Source organism: Homalodisca vitripennis, chromosome 1 (genome assembly GCF_021130785.1).
Source record: "Homalodisca vitripennis isolate AUS2020 chromosome 1, UT_GWSS_2.1, whole genome shotgun sequence".
In the NCBI taxonomy this organism is placed as follows: Eukaryota; Metazoa; Arthropoda; class Insecta; order Hemiptera; family Cicadellidae; genus Homalodisca; species Homalodisca vitripennis.
This window is the reverse complement of record NC_060207.1, coordinates 62,917,466-62,939,654: the sequence shown is the minus strand read 5'-3', so window position 1 is coordinate 62,939,654 and position 22,189 is coordinate 62,917,466. Positions and strand designations below refer to the sequence as shown.

General features: G+C 34.9%; 1 protein-coding gene across 7 annotated transcripts in view; it reads right to left on the bottom strand.

Annotated features, from left to right (window-relative positions):
• Positions 1-22,189, bottom strand: part of LOC124362982 — a 93,785-nt gene that overhangs the window by 14,716 nt on the left and 56,880 nt on the right. For 3 of the 7 annotated variants that reach the window (XM_046817943.1, XM_046817912.1, XM_046817933.1), the window contains exon 2: positions 410-508. The exons of the other annotated variants lie outside the window; for them this stretch is intronic. In XM_046817943.1, the coding sequence (XP_046673899.1) occupies positions 410-508 (99 nt within the window). The remainder of the gene's footprint in view (positions 1-409; positions 509-22,189) is intronic. 7 annotated transcript variants of the gene reach the window in all.

The following is a 22,189-nucleotide window of genomic DNA, read 5'->3' as shown; positions in this document are numbered from 1 at the left end:
TTGCAACAATTTCTAGCTTGTCAGGAAAATTAAGTGTAATTTATGTTTAGTTTGCTCTCATTGGTAGGTAAATTGGTGTTGTGAAAGTAAAATATGGGTAAAGATAACGGAACTCAATAATTTAATTATACTGATCCTGTGAAAAGCGTAAGTATATATCTCAATCAAATCAGGCACTTTTAGGTAAACAGTAAGTACCTGAACAAAAACCTGGATTGTTTCAAATTTCAAGATAACTAAATTAAAATTTTCAATGGTACAAATAGTCCTAAATTATGAACAGAAAAGAACAGACTAATAATAACCTGGTCAGACATAACACAAACATGCAAACAAAAGATTACAAAAACACAAACACAAAACCCAGAGATAAGGAGTAGAAAGAAAGATAGAAGACATGCGAGCATACTTAAAAGCAAGCAAGACGTTGGCCTGGGTTTGGTGCTCGAGAGTTTCAACGTTCTGGCGGGCTCTAACCAATGTGCTGCCCCCGCTCCCACCCCTGCGTCTGCAACCAAACATAGCTGCCCTGTACATAGCTGCTGCACTCAGAGCTTCCAATTAGTCAGAGAAACTTTGTGTGCTCAGAAATTGCCAACTTAATAACTTCCACATGTATTAAATTATATATGGGTTTTATGATGCTGTAGCAATGTTTCTTTCGACTGTTCACCTGTATTACAATGTTTTGTCTCAAATCAGATTCCTATTTCAGCTCATATTGGTTTTTAATTACTTATAGGACAAGTGCCGTTGTATCATAAAAGTATCTGTTAGAACAAACGTATTACGAAAATGTGAACACAAATATTTTGCAAGCAGTCTTGAGAAAGATTTGATTGAGATAAATATATTGAAAATGGATGACATGAATTTTGTTTGAACAGTTTTTATAGTTACCAAAATGTATTCAAGTTTCACATTCTTGACTTATCTACTATGACTTGATGATACAAAATCAATTTTTTTAAAATAAAACATTCTTATTACTTTCTTTTAGGAGTTTTATAGCAACTTTTGCAATATTACTGATACAAATGGAAGTATAATATTTTGGCAATTTCTAGCCAGATAGTTCAGTTTCACTGCTTAGATGTGGAAGTGGTGATAGCCAATTGTCATACACATGCGTGAGTGAACACAGAGAATCGTCAGAGGTCATGCATTACAGGTGTAGGCAACACAACAACAAATAATATAGTGTAAAGTGTAACATCAACACACGAACCATAATTTGAGGTAGAACTACTCTACTGTACTTGCACTGTATTTGACTTCAGCTTTCCCTCAAGTTCACATGGTCCTTAACATGAAACCATACTCAGGAACAGTCATCATTCCAGCTAGCTTACCGTCATCTCTTTCCTCATGACCTGTTCTTTCAAATATTAATCCACACTCAGATTCCGTTGTTAAACTATAATTACATTTACTGTGTACTGTATAAACTGAAACCACTATTGGTTTTTAATTGTAAAGTGTGTCAATGATTACATGAAGGCACATCCTAAGTTTTTAATCAATTGGAAAAAATGTTAATACAATGAAGAGATAAGGGGACTCTCACCTATTAAAAAAACCTACCTCCCAGTAAAAATACCACTCTTATGACTGCTTTCTGCATTATTCCAATAGAGTGACTACTAATTGTTATCAGAAAACTTATATTGCAAATTTCCTCCATGAACTGGACAATACTATTGATTATAATTTTTCTTCTGTTTTCTTAGTTTCCATCACCATTTATCATATTGACTCAAAATTCTAATTACTGAGATCATAGATGCACCATGCCACCATGTTAAATGTTTGAAAAGCTTAATGTGTATTTTGAACTTGTCTGGTCAATTGTTCAACTAATAGTTGCTCAATCAATTCAAGTTTCCAATCTTTTGAAATACAGTGCATTTTAAGAGAAGTATACACATTACATTGGGATATTTAAAGAAATAATTATATTGTTTCACTAAAAGGTTTATAATAAATTAGAAGTATTAGGAATTTTTAAGTAAAAAAAATACTTTCATTGATGAGAACATTTTCACATGACATCAATTTACAAAAGCAGTTTCTCAAAAAACTAAACTTTCTTCATTGCCAAATAAATGCATTGGATCTAAAAAGTAAATTAAATCAATGTAAGATGTCCTAAAGTGGTTTCAGACAAATATGATCAACACAACAAGATAAGGATAGGACTGTTGAAATCACTGCCACTCTCAGTCTGTGATTCAAATCATCAACTGCCTGATGTTAATCAAGAATAATAACATCCTTATTAGCTTTGCAGAGCAAAGTAAACAAGCTCTTGTATAGCTCCTAGTTGACAATCTCTGTATAGTAGAGAACATGTTCATGGAACATACAGGATGATAAAATAATTTAATCATGCCACTGAAAATCATTACCTGCCCTAGTTAATATTAAAAAACTATATTAAAACAATTGTTGTTTTTAAGTTCAGAACAAAGCACATTTAAAGTGCCTTTGTAAATTTCTCATAGGTACTCCATTATTCCCACAGTTTCAGTTCTGGCAACAGCAGAGTGGCCTTTTCTGGACCCCAAGCACAGTGTGCGTAATGTATCACCATTTTGAGGAATATTTTAACACTCCAGAGGAATAATTACACGCACATTCTTATCTAAGACTTAGACTTCTAATCTTAGTTATTTATCTTGGGCAGAGTTGGTAAAATAATGTGGTAAACTAAGAATGTTTAACTATACTTGTATGTGGAATGTTTCCTACACAAATTGTTATGTTATACTGTCTTTTGTGGTGTGATGTCATTTTACCAATATTAGTAAGCCATGAAACTTGGATATAGTGATAATTTATGGTCCAGTTAGTGATTCACCGACAATTGTTGTACACGATCACACTACATCTTGTTAGAAATTGTTTGTCTATTATTTTATTGTTGGTTAACTGAAATCTTTTTGCTGCTCTATAAGAAAAGATGTTAATATAGGTATATTTGCTAACTTTTATTTTATTCTTCATACCTCATTATCAATATTTTAAAATTTAAAAAATTAACACTACAGTTTAAGAATATACCCTATGAAAAATAAGTTAAAATATGGAATGCAAAGTGATGTCAATACATGTTTGGTATATTTTGACCTAATATCCTATTAATTTGCCCGTTTTAGTCCTATATTTTGAAGTATAAAATGCAATACTTAATGCAGTGGAACATAACATCTATAAATTTAATTGAATAAATATATTAAGTGCACATTAATAAACATAGACATATCAAGATCAAAACACTATAAGAATCTGAATTACAGTAAATTTTGTTAATAGCTTACCAACTATAGTTTTAAATTTTAAAATAAACACCACCAATAAAGAATTACAATGAAATTGTCTTTACATGAACAATGTGTGTTTTTAAATCAAAAGTGTTTTAGGGTGTTTTAGGTTATGAATTAAACATTATCTTTTTAAATCATAATTTTTCTTCGACAAAAACAGATTATGTATTAGAACTTCCAAAATAAATCTGTCATGATGAGTCTGATCATGTTTTTGGCAAAGTTTAAAGGATTTCATTTGAGACTCCATATAATGACATTTGACACACGCTATATAGTTTAGTTGGATTGTGTAATCCATTTCACCTGGCCCAGTACTTTCAAATACAACCCAGGCTTCTAATCTCTGCCTCAGGAAATATTTACAGAACTTCTTCCAGTCCTAGATCCTTCAGAAACTGTAGCAAGACTTTACGAGAAGGCTAAGGGTTTCAACTTCTATTGACAGTGATACTACTGGTAGTTAATATTTTGAACAGTTTCAACCAATGGTAGTTGTCAGTGGTCTATCCACAATGTGGAGGGTGTCCAAACCCACCATCCTATATTTCACAGAGTTCAGAGTGTTAAAAATCAAATAAAGATGTTTTGACCAAATAACTAAAGCACAGTCTAAATCAGAACAAGTTTGCTTCCAAGTATTACATTTCGACAAAGAACACTCCCGACTCCTCAATCTCACCACAGTGGTGGGTTGAGGGTTTCCATCCCTACTTTAAGACAGATGGAATAACATATTAAATTACAATTACTTGTATTATTTTATTCAGTACTAAAGTTATTAATACAAAATATAACCTTAATGCAGAAGATTTTATTATTTTTCTCTAAAGTTGTGGAAGAGGCTGGCTCATGGCCCCCACTCTTAATACGCTATATAATCTTCTGTAGCAAAACAGATGAGTCATGGCAGTGGGGAATTCTCATACTGGTCACCACAGAACTTAAAGGCTTTGGGCATATCCCGGTGACATAATAATTGCAAGCCACACTATGCCCGGGCAAACGATCACCGACCAACACGACCAACAGTATATATAATCAATAAGACCTAATAAATACAAAATTTCTTATAATCGTGAGTCATCCAGTGGATAATATGAAGTAATATGTTAAATATGTAGTTTCATGTTATTTGTGGGATTTAACTCTAGATTTAAGAAACTGATTACACTATTTTCGATGCTGAAATGTGGGCATCTTATTAAAAATAAAAATAAACAAATAAAGCTACCAACCAGCAACAAAAACCAAAAAAAACCTTAATTAAAATTAATATTTTCATAAATATTAGTTTTGAAAAGACGAAGTTTTGAATTTATTATTGAGGCTATGATTGGTTCAATAACATTGGTATTATAATGTTATCTTAGTCCAGCATAAATATAGTTTTTATATTAATTCTAGCTTTATTTACTTTATTTTGGGAATATATAGTTTGACTAGTTTTGGAAATGAATTTACTATAGTAATTCTTTAATGATATGCCATAATTACAGGGAATGCCACTTTTAATTAAAAAAATAGACATAACATCGCACAGGAGAGTAGAAAATAACCGAACCTTGGCGTATGATTAACTATCGACCCCACAACAATAACACCCGATTTCGGACTATTGGGTGAAATGTTGGGCTGTCCTTCACGCGAGGCCGGATATTTCGCTACGGCCCGCCACCGGCAGGATCAGGACTCCGAGTTCTTGGAGTGTGTTTACCGTGTTGTTGGTAACATTCAGGTGGAAATAACTCTCCCCACGGGCAGGCCTCAGGATCCGAGGTCACCACGGGAACATAGTCTACTACAACAATACTGTACTTATAAGCTGCTATAATAAAATAATACACTTTAAACAGTGATTTAAACTGATTTTCAGTATATGTTTAGTACCAGGAGATAAGTCAAATATAGACTGCAAGGAAGTGAAAACCTTGGACAATTCTTTTGGTTTTAATTATTGGGGATCATTACATCACACAAAGGGTTTAGCAAATAAGAATTTGTTTAGAGAATGAGATTGATATGCTTATAATTTTAGCTGCAGCATTTAGCTGTATAAAGTAGCCTTAGTTAATCATAACAATTATTGGACTTTCTATTGTTGTTTGAAAATGTTACAAAGTTTTCCATCTACATTCCGAATATTTATCGGAATTTTGAATGTTTTCGAACCTGCAATATGTGATGTAGGCTAACAATGAAGATAGGGTGTTACTGTCTATTTTTACAGTAGGGCATGTTTAGTAAAACGTAATTGTGAATAATTTCAAATATAAATTAGCTGGTTGGACATTGACACACTGTTTTAGTGTGGATTCATTATTTCCAATACACTCATTTCTTAATTATATTTTGGAAGGCCCGTACACGGTCTCATGAGAATGTGTTGTAACACCAATAATCTCATTTGATACTTGACTGATGTCTACAATTCCTCGTCGTTTGCCAAATTACATAGATGTCCAATAAACCCGAAAAAAAACATCGTCACATAAAATCGCGTCGTGTACAGTAACTGGACGGTGACGGCGCAGGCCTGCAAGAATCAGCAACAAGGGTGATGTCATAGGCAGCAAAGGTCTTACTGGACGTTTCTCATAGATATATCAAGAGCCGATCCTGCAAGACATTGCAGTCTGCTGACTCACCCCGATACATAAACACACTAATATGGTATTTGTGTCGTACAAGCTGAGTCTGCGTTTATTACTTATACATTTTCTGCATTGTTAGCATATTACTGTGCATTTCAGATTGTAAAAAAGCTTACAATACAAAATTTATACATTCTGCAGGCTAATAATACGTGATAATGCTCTATACAAAATTCAAAAGCGCATTCATGGGTAGCAACCGTCCTCCAGAAGCTGAAATGTATATAACACGCAGTGTTTTAGAAGCTGTTACTATATTTCAATAAAAATTTCCAAAACGGGAGTTTAGATATTTTGCACGGAGGAATTCATTGCTTACTATAAAAATAATCTGAAATGTTAAAATCATATTTCCAAGATAAATTCGTAATTAAAACAGACAATAATTTAAGCTGTCCACAAATATTATTAATTAAATAATATAATAATAAATAATATTACTATATTAATAAAAGTTTATTTGGCGTTAGTCAAAAGATAAAAATCGAATAAAATTGTTTACTAGGCTACTAAATTTGTACCATTTTGAGAAAACTGCTTTCTGAGTTGGAAGAAATTTAAAATAAAACTAGGTGGGAATGTAAGACAAATAGGTCATGCTGCAGTGGTGGGAATGTAAGGTGACGGTCGTGATGTTGCTGTTATAAGAATTTAAGGGAATGTCTTCTTGACACGGTGCTGAAGAACCTACAATTACCAATACTACAAGGAGGTACTAAGAACCTCGTAATTGGGAAATAATTGATCAATTAGCGTAGTTCCTTTTAAAGAACAATTAATGTTTTCAAGTTGAAAGGTTCTCTTATTTTGTAAGAATACGTTTTTTTTTTTTTTTTTTTTAAGGACACTATAGTCTAAATTTGATTACTTGTACGCCCTATAAATTAGACGCACAAGTTCAGGAATTCCCTCTGTTTCCTCATATCTATATTTCCTTTAGACGCACAAGTTCAGGCATTCTCTCTATTTTCTTATATATATTTCCTTCGATCAATATTTAGACACTTTCCGATGCTCTTATACACAGGGTAGGAATATGCAAGATTGCCTGATGCGTAACAGGCATCACAGAAGTTTCATTGCAAGTTTAAAGTCTATAGCTCAATCCATTTTTCAGATACAATCCTATGGAAAGTCAGGTTTGGCTGAAGCTAAGCCGAATCACATGGGAGATATGCCCATGACCCAACTCGATTTTGTACATAGAAATGAAGCTCCATGCAAAACTCAAGTCAGAGGTCAATTCATGCTCCAAATATTACACTGAGTGATATACTACGCATTGCTTTAGTAATGCTCAGCCGAATCCCATCGACGAACTATAATGGAACTCCACCTCACCTATGCAAAAATTAAGATTCAAACAAAATTTCAAGTCTGTAACCCATTTCGTTCTCAAGATATCCTACAGAACACAGACAGAAGAAGACCTTTACTATCTCCCTGATTAGCTGCAAAATATACAAAATTTTAACTCTTCAGGCCTCTCGAGACATCATGCGGAAAGTTAGACTTTGCCAATGCTCACCCACATCGCATGAAGAGACAAACATCATCATCATCAAACGTTATCATTTATGTGGAAATGAAATTTCGTGCAAGCTGTCAAGTTCACAACAAGTTCGTCCTCGAGATATCCCCCTGAGTTCTTATGAGGGAATTATTTACCGTCATCGAACTCGAGGTTGCCGATATAGAAATGAAGCTTGATTGTAAGATTTCAAGTCTATACGTCGATTAGCTTTCAAGATACATGCGGATAGAAGAGCATACAGAAGATATATATTGTCAGATCCTTGAGTGATAGGCTTCATTAACGCTCATCCAACGAAAAATCTTTCAAAATTAATGAATTGATACATGGAAGACATTGAGCTCGCCTAGGGCTGGAGCAACGTTTGTAGACTGTAGCGGGCGGGCCTCGGGGCCACTGGTACACGCGATGAGGCTGTCTATATTCACCGGACAGCGTGAGTGTCGAATGACGTCAATTATTAGCCTACAATTGGTGCAGCTATGTTGAGATCGTATTACCGGGCCACAATGGTACTAATTGGCGGAAGACACGCAGCTATCTCGCTGCTTCAAGTGTGCGTCAACAGAGTGACTAACTGCAGTTGAGGTGCAGAATTTCGTATTTGCGGTGAGCCTATTTAAAAAAAAGATTATCTGATAGCATCTTGGGTTTGGGTATTTGTGCCGTATGTTCGGAAAAATCAATTTCGTAGTCATGGAGTTATTGAGAGAGCATCTTTCCGGCTGTGACTTTATACGGTTTTAAAGTCAGTTTGTCTCAAGAGGAGTGCGTCGAATACCTCAAAATTGCCTTTGGTACTGAAGCATTAATCCGTGCTACTGTTTTAGGTGGTATTCAAAATTTCTAAGGGACCTTAATTCACATCAACAAACTTTTGTAAAATTCAGATTCAGTCAGGAAAATTGTTTTTGAATGAATACCTCACAATTTGACAAATGAGCAAGAAACTGAGCTGTGTCAGAATCAGCCAGTAGACTCTTCAACTGATTAATAATGATGATCATCGGATTATTTCCCATATTGTCGCTGGTGATGAAACGTTTATGACGTTTCAACTCGAGGAGAGTCAGTCGCATATAGGTGTTTGAACACGAGCCTTCCCCCGCATAGTAAAGAATACCAATCGGTGAAAAAAGTAATGTACACTATTTTCTTCAGGAGCACAGGAATGATGAAAGCTGGGTGGACAAAGGGCTGTCATAGCAAGTTGTACATTCAACAATGACTTAAGTATTAAGGGTTTAATTTTGCACCACAACAATTCCTATTCTTACAATGTTGGAAAAACTGTTGGCCGAAAATGTCATAAAAATATGGAATACGACCCTTAATCAACCGATCTCTCTATGTGAGAACTCTGATTGTACTTCAATCAGAAAACAAAACATTTGCGCGGTCGTCACTTTTCTCCGGAAGACGAAATTGATGACAAGATTCGTAAATATTATAACAACTTTCCAATATGGAGTATTTAGGTAATTTCAACGAGTGGAAAATCCGCCTTTAAAAGTGCCAAACGTTTGGTAAGCCCTCTTCACATATTTAATAACTTTCAGAGTGACTCTCGTATAACTAGGAAATGAGGAACATTAAATACACGTAGCACAAAGTCAGAGCCATAGTAAGTGTATGGCGACAACAAAATAAATGTACGTTAATAAAGAAAACGAGTCAGATCAACGTAACTGTATCCACATAATTCGAGTTTCAAAAACAATCGTAATATAAGAAACAAACACACTTCGGTATTACAGTATAAAATAGGTAAAAATAGAGGGATTTGATTAAATTCATTAACAAGAGTTGTATTAAAAACACAATAACGACAGTTCATACGTTTTCATCATTTTCATGGACGTTGCAAGGCTACAGATGAGACATTATACGCTGATAGGATTCAAGTTGCCAAAGTGGTGAATTCAGATTATGGTTATCTCTCTATCATGGTATTCTAGTGTTATGTATTCGGAAATTTTTAGTTGCCTTCTCTCTTGGTACTAGAAAACAAATCTTCTCCAAAAGTTAAAATATTCCATCCAAAAGTTTGAAGAGGAGAAGTCTTCTTGGGAACTGTGATTTAGTTCACGTGGATCCAGCCATTATTCATAAGTCTTCATTCATGGTACAGTTTTTATGCTAAAACCAACAGGTCGAAGAAGTGGACTAGTGGTCTCGAGTTGAGTTTTGCTCAACATAACCTTCAATTGCCCTGATGGTACGGCATATGGTAGATTAGTACGGATTTTGCTGTACATATATAGTGTAGCTCTGCTCCATACGATCTTGAGGAGTTTACAGGGATAATATTGTTGATAAAATATTCACCTGGCAGTAGAGAGTGCCGCCAAGATAAGATAACTCTGCGATAAGGTGATGAACACTGCTTTGAGCCAGGTTAGCTACTTTAAATGAAACTACTATATAATCTTGGCTCATATATGGAGAAGCCTCCATGGTCATGCACGAGTCGCGTCGCATAAAAACAGCAATAATCGTTAAGATAAGAGATGCAACCGTGGCACTCCTTAAATAAGCTCTATTTGTCGATAGTTAAATAGTTTCAACAGTTGCGTCACCGACCCCAGATGTATCTGCAAGTAAACAAAAAGGAAGTGATATGCACTCCATACATGGGGGTGGTGTTAACGTGATCTGTGTCTGTAAAATAAGAGAATCTCATGAACCAATTATGAAACATCGCGTAGAAAAACAAATAGTATTCTTGAACGTTGTATTGATTGCATTATAATAGTAATTCCATATGACTTCAAAGTTGGCATTGACGTATCTTCATCGTAGTCTTTTTGGGGAACGCCCGTCGGTGGTCGCACGATTTTAAGGCGTACGAATTTTTATGCTGCCTGAAAATATTAGTTTCTCTCAACAAACTAACACCAATATTACGGTCAGATCTGGAATAAATTTAAGGGTTTTAGTGAATACAACTCATTCTCAACACATATTATTAATAAGGAAAATCTAGTTTTGATTTACTAGTGTCGTAAAAATTAAATCACCGACTCCATAACCGAAGCAGTTCTAAGATAGTCTGATAAACTTCTGACCTCTCGCGCTAGCCATCTCACTCCTCCGGAAATCCACAGGCTACGCCTAACCTCAAACACCTACTTATACAAAACGCGAGTGTACAGGGCCTCAAACGCTTGGAGAAAAACTGTTTATTTCAAAGAACTAATCTTTATATGGGACTGTTAACCGTAAATATTGTGGCAGGATTTGGATTACGTGACCTAGCCAAAGATATACAGTAAACAACTTCATAATGAGATAGCAGTCTGGGCACCCTAACTGCATTTTGACTTAGCGTATTTTCCAGCTATCACATTACCATTAGTATAGTATTGTCATTTCTTGACTATGTGGTAAGTGCACTACCACTACATCACAGAGCCCTTACTTACGTCTATTTGGTCTCCCGATCATACGTTAGTTTGGTTATTTCAACACATACGCGGTAGAAACGATCAAACACAAAATAATTGAATCTTAAAAAGTAAGGGCTCTGTATTGTAATGATAACGCACTCACCCGGCAAGTGAAAAATTCGGAATCGAGTTCCGTCGGAGTACTTTTTGTGATTCAATGTTTATTGAAATTAAATTATGCTATTGCTATTCATACAAATTTAAAGAATAAATAAATGTGTGCGTGTGTGCGCGCACGCGCGTGTATATATATATATATATATAAAATGTTATATATATATAGATATATATATATTTATATATATATTTTTATATATATAGATTATTTTGTTGTATTAGTATTTTTTGGAAGGATAATGGGTGGATGTAACGACAACAAAATCAATTCGGCGGACTGTGAGGAATAATGTTTGGGAATAATTTTTTAAAATTCTTAGTAGTTGTGCCAATTTCTGTGTTTCATAGAGTAATTAAGGCTTGGCAAAAGCAAACTCTTCTAAAACAGTGACATTACGAATTATTTCCATTTCAATTTATATTACACTTTTGAAATCTTACGTTTCATCAAACAGGTAGTTTCAGTGATGTATTCAGCCTAAATACATAAACTTCATTGTTTTAGAACGATAACAGTGTTTTGATATTTTTTTTAGAAAGGCGAAAATTTTTTAGACTTGGTGCTTAAAGAAGTTCTGTGGTAATTTTCACCAATGTAAAAACGTCAAATCTTACATCATGGCATAGTGTGAAATATTACAGCGAATAATATATATATTATTAATAAATATTATAAATGAATTATTTTAACAGTTAATTCACATAATGTGAACAATGTTATTGTCTTTTAAATGTAAGTTTATACAGTAGAACCTCGGTTAACCGAGGTAATTGGGACCGAGGGTACCTCGGATACGGCGAACCTCGGATAACACGGAACGTAACCTAAAAATCGTTACCGGGGCTAAAAATAGCTCAAGATATACTAAAACATGAACAAAAGTTATTAACTGAACTGTTGTTTTAGTTTATTAGTACAAGAAATGTTATTAGTACGCAATAAAACGTGAGAGGAAACGGTAACACTCACAATACTAAACACTGTTTTAATATAACACTCAATTTATTGCACAAACTGAATACGTATGATATAGGCTACACAATGTACAGAAGTTTAGTTACAGTACAGTATTCCTGTTTACAAAATTAAATCAAAGAAATGAAAATTAATTTACTGTACATTGTACAAAAATAAACAAAGTAAGCTAATCTTTTTTCCCAAAGAAATCAGTTATTGTTTTTTTGACTTAGATTAGAGGATCTTAGGCTAGCCGCCCTGTTTGCGCGCCACGTCGCAGCCAAACTAAATCGTTTGTTTGTTGCGGTTTTCTTGTTGTTCAATGTATGCCATGCTCCCTCGATCGTTCTTAGACCTTCTGTATGTGATATTTTCTCAGTCGCCCCCATCAGGTTCATCGCTGTAAAAAAAACTTTTGTTTTACGTAACCGTAACGCAATCAAAAGGCAGCAGTTGGAATTGGTATGAAATTAGTTTTTGGATTGATGAATGGGCAACATTTAACTAAAGTGTAACAAATATACTGTAGTTGTGTTAAAAAATTGATGTTGGATTATGTTTTTATGTTAAAATTTTGCATAAATAAAAAAATCAAAACTTACTTGTCATCATCTTCTGGTTGGTTGAGCATCTGGATAATCACGTCATCAGTTAGGGCCTGATCCTCATCTCCATTGATCCATTCACTGATGTCCTCTGCACTGATGGGCTCAGCCACTGGAAGGTGGTTACAAAGATTCACAAGCTCTTCATTTTCAGGAGGACATGCTCTTGGCTGGTTTTCAGGAGCAGCTGTCTCTTGGCGGCTTGCCTTTTCAATTCCGAAAAGTTTGCGCCATGACCTTCTTATAGTGTCCTCCCTAAACGTTATCCCAAGCTTCTGACACCCAGTAGACAACATCTTTCATTGTGATTAACTTGAGAGCATCAGTGACACCCAGCCCGTCCTCTAGCTTCTCCAGTAGATTTCTAAGCAGCCTCTTTTTTGTAGTTTCGCTTAAAAGTTTCTAGAACTCCCTGGTCTAGAGGCTGGATGAGGGCAGTAACGTTTGGAGGCAAAATAAGGCTCTAATGCCATCGCTGACTAGCTCATCAGCATCTGGATGGGACGAAGCGTTGTCAAGAATAAGAAGGGCCTTGCGAGGGAGTTTTTGTTCTCCAAGAAAGCTTCAACGACTGGAACGAATTCCTCAAAAAACCATTGTTTGAAAATCCGCGAGTCCATCCATGCGTTTTTCTGGTTTGTGTATGTGCTGGGAAATGTGTCCACATTAGTATTTTTAAAAGCACGTGGCTTTTTAATACTTGCCTATTACAACTGGTTTGAGTTTCAAACTTCCTGCAGCATTGGGCACATCCTAAAACTGTAACTCGATCTTTAGATTTCTTATACCCAGGAGCTGATGTTTCCTGCTGACTGGCTAAAGTTTTTGAGGGCAACATTCTGAAGTTAAGGCCTGTCTCATCACAGTTGAATATTTGATCGGATGTAAGACCCTCACTCAAAATCAATTTTTTCTTATTTTTTCTTCAAAAACTGTCCACATCAGTTTCATTACCTGAAAGTTTTTCCCCAGATATATTAAGTTGCCGCACTCCATAACGGTTCTTCCATCGCATTAAACCACCCGGAACTAGCGGTAAAAGGTTCATCGCCATCGCCAAAAGATTTATGGAAATCTAGCGCTTTTGCCTGCAAAAATAGGCCCACTTATTGGACTTCCCCTTGCTCTCATTTCCGAAAACCATAAGAATAAAGCCTCGGAAGTTTTTTCATACTCACACTTTTTAAACGTTTTTCTCTCTGAATTGCAATTGGAATTTAAGCTCTGAGCACCCCATTTTTCTAACTCAGCCCTCTTCCTCCTCCAATCTCCGACGGTAACCTCACCAACACCCAAGTCTTTAGCGACTGTTCTTATTGACTCACCATTGTCCCAGACGACGAATCGCATTTAGTTTAGTCTCTAAGGACACAACGACACGTTTGCGTTTAGCACTCATTTACACCTACTGTAACTGCACTTAAACACACAATAAAAAAACAGTGATAGACACTTGACTTGTAAAAGTAAACAAAGGACTGGCCACTGAGACGAAATGGCGTCTTCGGGCAGACCGATGATGCACGAACACATCCGAGCTGAAGCTGTACACCAGGACAGCCCACTAGATGCGCAATAAGCTACGGAGTCGAATCGGGGTGGTGGGGAGAGCGAGTGGCTCAGGTCGCGTCTCGGCATTGAAACAGTTCGCATTGGTCCGGCGGCGAGCGGTGTCGGGTTACAACACCTGCAGCTGCTCTGGCGAGCGGTGTCGGGTGACAGTGCCGTATGCATTCGGCAAAGATAAGCGCTAAGCTACGCAAATATTTGGCCGAGGAAACACAACAGTTGCCAACAATTTACTGTACAGTAGTTTTAAAAACGCATTGCAGGCTAGCGTGCGTATTGCGATAAAAGGAGCACCCAAACGCTCTCATTACTGTACGTAGTTTGTGCGTGTTTTCTTTTGCTTTTTTAAATAAAAAAAATCGTCCGAGGACGGCCTCGGTTAACCCGGAGTCTCGGTTAAGCGAGGCTCGGTTAACCGAGGTTCTACTGTACAATAAACAGTTAAATTTTATTTTGAACTCCGCTTATTTTGTAGTATTTTGAACTATTTGTATGCTACACATTAAAATTCAAAGAACCTATATTTTGAAAGTACTGACAAAATTCTGAATTTAATTGTATTGTAGTACAATGGTTTTATTTCATGACGTAAGTTATTTGTTTTCGATCATGCAATTAATCTAAGTAAATGTTGCAATTCGGCGGACTTGATCCGCTGTCTCTGATATACAGGTATGCTGTATTATTTAGTTCTAAAAAGACTATAAGTTATAATGCTTACAGATTTCTTTCGTTACATAACAGACTTCTCAGCTGACAACCAAATATCTCCCTTAGTGTAGAGTTCAGGTTGTAGCCATGGATAAAAAGTATAGCTGTAGCACACGATTAGCAACACAGACCAAAGAACAATTTCTTTCTATGGTCTATGATCACGAACCGTAGAAGCATCTTATTTTAGCAAATGTAAATACCCTTCGCTATCTATCCACATTATAACAGCTTAAGATACATTAAAATAAGCTACGTCTACAAGTTATAACCAATTTTGATGTACAATTCAAAAATTAAGTAAGAGTAAAACGCGATGGAAGGGAAGGCGTACACTGAAACTAACCAGATATTAGTTCAACTATAGGATTACACATGGAAGTACACATGTAAATCAGTATTGTAATGTATGGCGTATGTGCTGATTACCCTGAACAGTGTTGACACCATAAACAGTGCCCAGATTCCAAATATATTTCACCTGTTTACTGGCATGGGTTATTTCCTTAAATTATTGCACATTAAGGCAATTTAATTCTTAACTAAAAGCTTTTATGCTTCATAACTGCAATTTAGCATGCAATGAACTACAAAATATTCTCCAGAAACCAAAACTAAAGGTGTCATTAATGTTAAAGGCAGAAACACACGTTTGGCCTGTGTAGGTTGATGGACAAAAACCAAATATTTTCCTTATAACGTTATTACAAACAAATAGATTAATAGCAGATTATTTGGCAATGTGCTATCAAACACATTTACATCTCGAGTATTGTTTTTGTTTTAAATTGAAAACAATGGGGAAGTCCTCTAATTCTCTGCTTAATGAAGGGAAAAACAGATTTACATTTTTGAATTAATTTTAAATAATTAGGACTAATAATGAAGTAATAATATGTTGTAACATACTGATTTGGATAGTGTAAATATTTGTTCTATGTAAAATTCCATACATTTCTAGCTTCTTTAAAATAAAGTGGACCACACAGTAGCTTGTACAATGTTATCTACACCTTTATCAACTTTCCTATAGATTTAAGGCCATTCAAGAATTAGAACGTTCAGAGTTTCACGGGAGAAAATACGCATAGATAGTAAATATAATTGCTCTTAAATAACCTATAACATCAAGTTGGGTAGTAGTAGATTTAAGAAGATACATATTTAGAAAATGGCAGGAGGGGAAGGCCAATAAGACGCCCCAACGCAAATAATAAATAGCCTACCATCCTCACATTATCATACCAAGATGATAAGCTCAAGACAAATAGTCTGTCATTACAATCTATGATGATGCATTACAAAAGCAGAACCACTACAAGGGACACGTCTCGTCTTGTATTACTTGGAAATTTTCTATTTATAAGAAGTTTCTGATAATTACGTAATTGGATTTAATTTGCCTTCACAGTTATCAGCGATAACCTGAGAGAGCAATAGTGACTGATAACAGCGCAGTCTCTGACGTCATTAGTAACGAGTGCAGTGTTGCCATAATCATAAGTACACTTTATCCGTTACAAGATACGGAACGATAATATCGATGACGATGATTCTGTACTACATGTGTACCACTCTGTCATACACGTCATGAAACCGGGATGTCATCAGTATGATTTTATTTGGAAACTGTAAGATTGAACATAATAATGAAAACTGTAAGAGACACCCAAAAACTTTGTGACCAAGCATTCGCCATCTTTTGGAAACGCTGTTTTACATATAGCTTCATCAATAAAATATAACAAAAATTGCAAAAACTACTTTGTTGTTCCACATCCTGCTGTCCTGGAATTTGTTCAATATTTTCTTCGGTTTCACTACCCCAAAATAATAAAAAAAAACACACACACAACACACACACATTTTTGTTTTTTATGTATGTAAATTTCATGAAAATAACGAAACAGCTTTAACTTTGCAGACCTGAGTTACTCTCATTTTGTCTTTTGCAAGTATGCTTGTAAAATGTTAGACTTTGAAAAGTTGTTAGGTTAACTGTACTCTAGGTCGAAAGGCAAGACGAGTTTGTCAATACGTGACGTTGAAAAGTATAGTAAATCTATACAATAGGATCTTACAGTACGTAAAGATATTGCAGGTTAAACTAAAATGTTTCATCTTTATGTGAAACTAACTAATCCAACAAAGTAAATCCATCACATGTGTTGGCAACGTACTGAAAATTTCGTATGATTTCACATGATTTAATGTATACTTTGTTTGTTTACTAATTTGTTTATTCTGTGATTTCCTTGTTGTGATCATGATTATTCATAAGTAAAACGTTACAATTTTATCGTTACTTCGCTGCCCTTTGATCTTTTGGCCCCTGATTCAATGAGTTCTTCCTTGGACCAAGTCTCTACGACCTTGACAGAAATCAGAGTTGTCTAACAGACGGACGGCCAGCAACGACGCGATTTCAAGAAGGATCTGTGTCCTAATATTCGTCAGCATTATGTAATGTTATCTTCAAGTGAAAAGTATATTTCGCGCATTTATAATATTGCGTACATAGAAGGCGCTCACGTGTTCAGAAAAATAGTTTAGTTATTAATGTTGTGTATTATTTCCGATGAAACTAAAATCTAATTTCACAGAAAATTGAAAATAAAAAAATAGTTGGCATTGTTATTTTTTTCTAAACGTGAACAACCTGAGCGTGAACACATAACTATTAAACACAAATAGCAGCAGATTTATTTGTTCAAGACTGATGAATAACAATTATCTATATAATAAGGAGATCAATGGAAAATAAACAGATTACCACGAAGTATCAAAGGATCCGACATAACGTAACGAAAGTCTTTCCAATCAAACCCAACAAAGTAAACCTTATCACATCGGTTGGAAACTAAAAAATGTCAAATATTTGTATTCCGTTTTCTTATCAATGTTGCCGTCATTGCTATTCATAAGACCTATATAAAACGTTATAATTACATTTTTATCTTTAATTTTACCCCTTTGACTCCAAAAATCAATAGTTATTCCTTGGACTAGGAGGAATTTACAGTTGTACCAAGTCCCGAGACCTACAGGAGTTATCGCACTTACGGATAGACAACGACACGATTGTAAGAAGGATCTGTCTGGTCCTTAATAATGGCTTGGCTTTGAATTGGTTCATACACACAAAAACTCATTTAAAATATTAAAATCAGCTCAATTCATGTTTGGACCGTCTGGCACGACCAAAACAGATGAGGTCGACCATAACTAGTAGCTATATTTCTCAGAACCTCCTCGTAAAATCCCACCTCTTGCAACAAGACGTTTCACTTTCCTGTAGGAGTGACGTTCCGTAATTACCCCACTCGCATCTGCTTATGATATTTCGCTTTGCGTTTGCAATCCTGTTTTATAACTAGTGTTATTGAATTTTGCTATCGTCAGTTCAAAGGAGAAAGGTGACACAAATGAAATTATATTCATCAGTTTAAGATTTGTGTTTATATAGACTATCAATAATGACCACAACAAGTTTCGCTTTATATAGAATATACATTTTACACATGTATAGTAATTTCGTATATCAATTGTGTACTTACGAACAAAACTCAAGCTCGCACACACACGTTGATTGCACGCCTTGAACAGATTAATGACGAAATATGAAGTGTAGGCTAGGCAATAAGCATACAGCTTAAGGCTGGCAAGGGCAAGTCTAATTTTGTAGACGTAGGCCTCGGAGTCAACTGGAGTTAATGAGGCTACAATGCTAAATGACCTACTTATTAGCAGACTTAGACTGGGTAAGCATGGGTAGAAATACTTTCGGCTAGCAGTTTACTCGAATCTTCTGCAGCCATCATTTTCAAGCTTATCTTTATTCCAACTACAAACATTTGCTATATGAAACCCCAAATCTAAACATCTACTTTAAATCATACGTGAAATGGATGGACTTTTTTGTAATAAAACGATTATAATTTAAGTTTACTAGCAGTACCAATAAAACTTACATATACTGTAGATTTTTGTATAAGAGCTTTTTGTAAGACGAGGCAGAGAAATCCATTTTTAGATTCACTACATATTTTAAAAGACTGTTTACGGACAGAAATGTTAGGTTTTCACTGCCCAAAGGCATGTATATACTATGTACATTTTTATTCCGGCTCAAGAATTATATGTTTATAGTAATAAATTTAACGTTCTTAAGATAATTAATAAATGATCTAAAATGTAAGATAGTATGTTTGTTAACTATAACTCATAACATGAATTTAACTTTGTACACAAGCTGTATAAACGAAAACGAATCTACTAATGTCGTATAATGGATGTGAAGGTGACCATGTAAAAACGCTGTAACATACTTGAGTGATGGTGATAATGATTGGTTATAAATAACACGATGTTAAATAACTTTACTATATGTACAAAACAACCATCTTGAGTGTCCTTTAATAGACATGTTTTTATTAGAAGGACAGAGTATATTTTCCTCTCTGATAATTCATACCGGATCTTGAGCGTCAATAAAACCCTACTGTCTCACAGTGCTGGACACACAATTGTCGGAGGAGGCTCCCATAACGATGGTGGGGGGAGGGGGAGTTTTGGAACACACCAAATACCTGGGAAATCGGAAATCCACTTTCAGAAATTGTTGACCTATCGACTAAAAAATCCACGTGTTTTAAAGCAACTGTTTAAATTTATGTTAGTATAAATTCTAGAGCGCTCAAATAACTTAGAAATAATGTGTTGGGTTATGAGCACAAATTAAGCACAGAAGTAATTCAACACAATTAGACAAAATGCTTGGGCCGTCTTAATATCAACGTCTTTATGTTAATCTCTCATTTGAAAGTTTGTTACTTAGTTTTTTTTTTTAATATTTGTTTGAATTTGAATATAGGTACATTGATTACTACTTTAGATACTAATGTATAGATAGCCAAAGCCAAAAAATTAACGGATTTAGGTTTTATGACAGCAAAATTAAAGTAGATCCAAATATGTGATGGAAAAATTGTTTGAAACCAAAGTTTGCCATCATCATAAAAACCCCTGCGTTGTTAAAGCAAGGAGCACTGGGCTTTCTATAAAAATTCTGCTCGAGTAATCTGTGAACGGCGCCCAGGAATAAAGTGGATCGGTTACTCAAAATTACTTCTTTGATAATATTTTCAGACATTTTCATGATGGTTTCATAAATTCCTTTATGAAAAAGAAAACAGAGCAAGTCACAATTTTACAAAATTATTACTTTTGGCAAAATTAGTCCTCATGGATTATATTAGAATTATATTGGAATGAAGTGTAATTGTTGTACAGAAAACAATATGGAGAGTTTACAAATGTTACCGTTCCAGGGGACAACCCTGCATATTTATATTCTTCGATTTTTTTGTTTAAATACGGCTTAGACGAAAGTGTCGCACTAAGGGAAACTCCTGTGGGTAGTATGAATAGTCTATAACATTTACAATAATTGTAATATGATTTGTCTAATGGCTTTCTAATTCCTTTGAGATAAACTCCATACTTTTTGAATCGTCTAAAATACACGAGGTTTGGCTGAGCTTTGGCGGAGCCTACCATTCGTAGGGCTAGAAAATGTTCATTTCTGTATGTCTGTCTGTCTCTCCGCTCGGTATCTCGAAAATGAACTGACCTAAATACTTGAAAGTTTGTACGAAACTTCATTTATATGTTAGCAACACTGAGTTCGATAAGGTGCAAGTCTATGGAATTTAATTGAGCGTTAGCAAATATTTTTTCATTGCTTTATGAAAAACCATCATGGCAACGATGAGAAATAGCAGAATAAATAAATTTCTAACAAGAGTAAAATCATATGAGATTTTAATGCGATATATTAACACATGACAAGATCTAATTTCAGCGCACTCTTGCTGTATAATACCCTCCCTATACCTCACTTGAACTGTTATTATTGGTACACTGGCATGAAACTTAACTCAATGAATAAAAATATGAATGTATCATGTGGTAAAATATCTCGATAAAAGCTTTATCGAGCTTTCATGCTTTAAATGTTGCATGAAACTACATTTATACTTATAAAAAAGTGAGTTGTATATGTAGAAAGGATGATGTTGCACATCCTACTATGGAATTTGACCGAGTATCATCGAAGCATATCAGTAAACTGACACTATTTGTTTTGGCTGCCGAGGTATGTAAACATTTCTTTTCTGTATGATTTATGTCTATCTATCCGAGCGCAGGACATCTCGAGAAAGAAATAAGCCATACATTTTAATTTGAAATTTTGCATTTCATCTCAGCAAAGCCTGTTTGTTACACGACACGTGGTGTAGCTTGTAGTAGTCTAGAGCCGAGAACCAGTTTGCTCTTCATACGCACAAACCTGTTGTTCTTAAGAAAATATCGATTTTTAGCCGCGAGTTTTGGTGGCGATCGAATTAGGATGGTATCGAATGGGTTATAAATAATTAGGAAACTGTATTTTCACCTCGAACATATTTTTCTACCTTGACACGCTTAAGTGCGGGATGTAGTGAAACGACCTTGAGTTTTCGTGGGAACAATATTAAACCTCAAAGACTATTTGTTCCTTTATATCTGGTCGTAAGATTACGCAAGATGTCTCATTTTAAAGACTCATACGAATCTAAACGCATTTTCGTTATTTTTATCGAGTGTATATACTTTTTTAGTATCTAAATAAAAAGTACCAACAATTTCAGATTTAAACAGCCGTTTAATACATAATTAATAGTTATATCACCGTTAGATATCTTGATATAGGGACTTTCACGCTAAACTTTCAGCTAAATAGTCGGTGTATATGGTAAGCTAACGATTATTGTACAGTAACGTACGTGTCTGATAGTTAGTTTTAAGTGTGTCAAGTTAAGAAATATGAGATTTGAAATAAATTATTGTTTCATATACCAATCCTTTTGATAATCTCCCATTTCGACCTTCACAAAAATTAGAGCGGCTAAATAATGATAGATGAAAATTTTCCATAGAAAGTAAACATGTTTTGTTACAATGCAAAGGATATCGGCTCCTAGATTATAGGTTTCAAGTCTGAATTGGAATTTTGACCTCTAGACAATGATTTAGGGGTACAATTGTTCCTACGACGTTGAGCTTTACTTTGCCGTTTAGTAAAAGAAGACAAAGTTTAATAATATAAATTCCATTTTCAAAATAGGCGTTAGACACACGCAATAATGACTTTACATCAAGGGAACACCTTTATATGTAACATTTTGGAAAACTTAAATGTTGATAATAGTACTAATTTTCAAA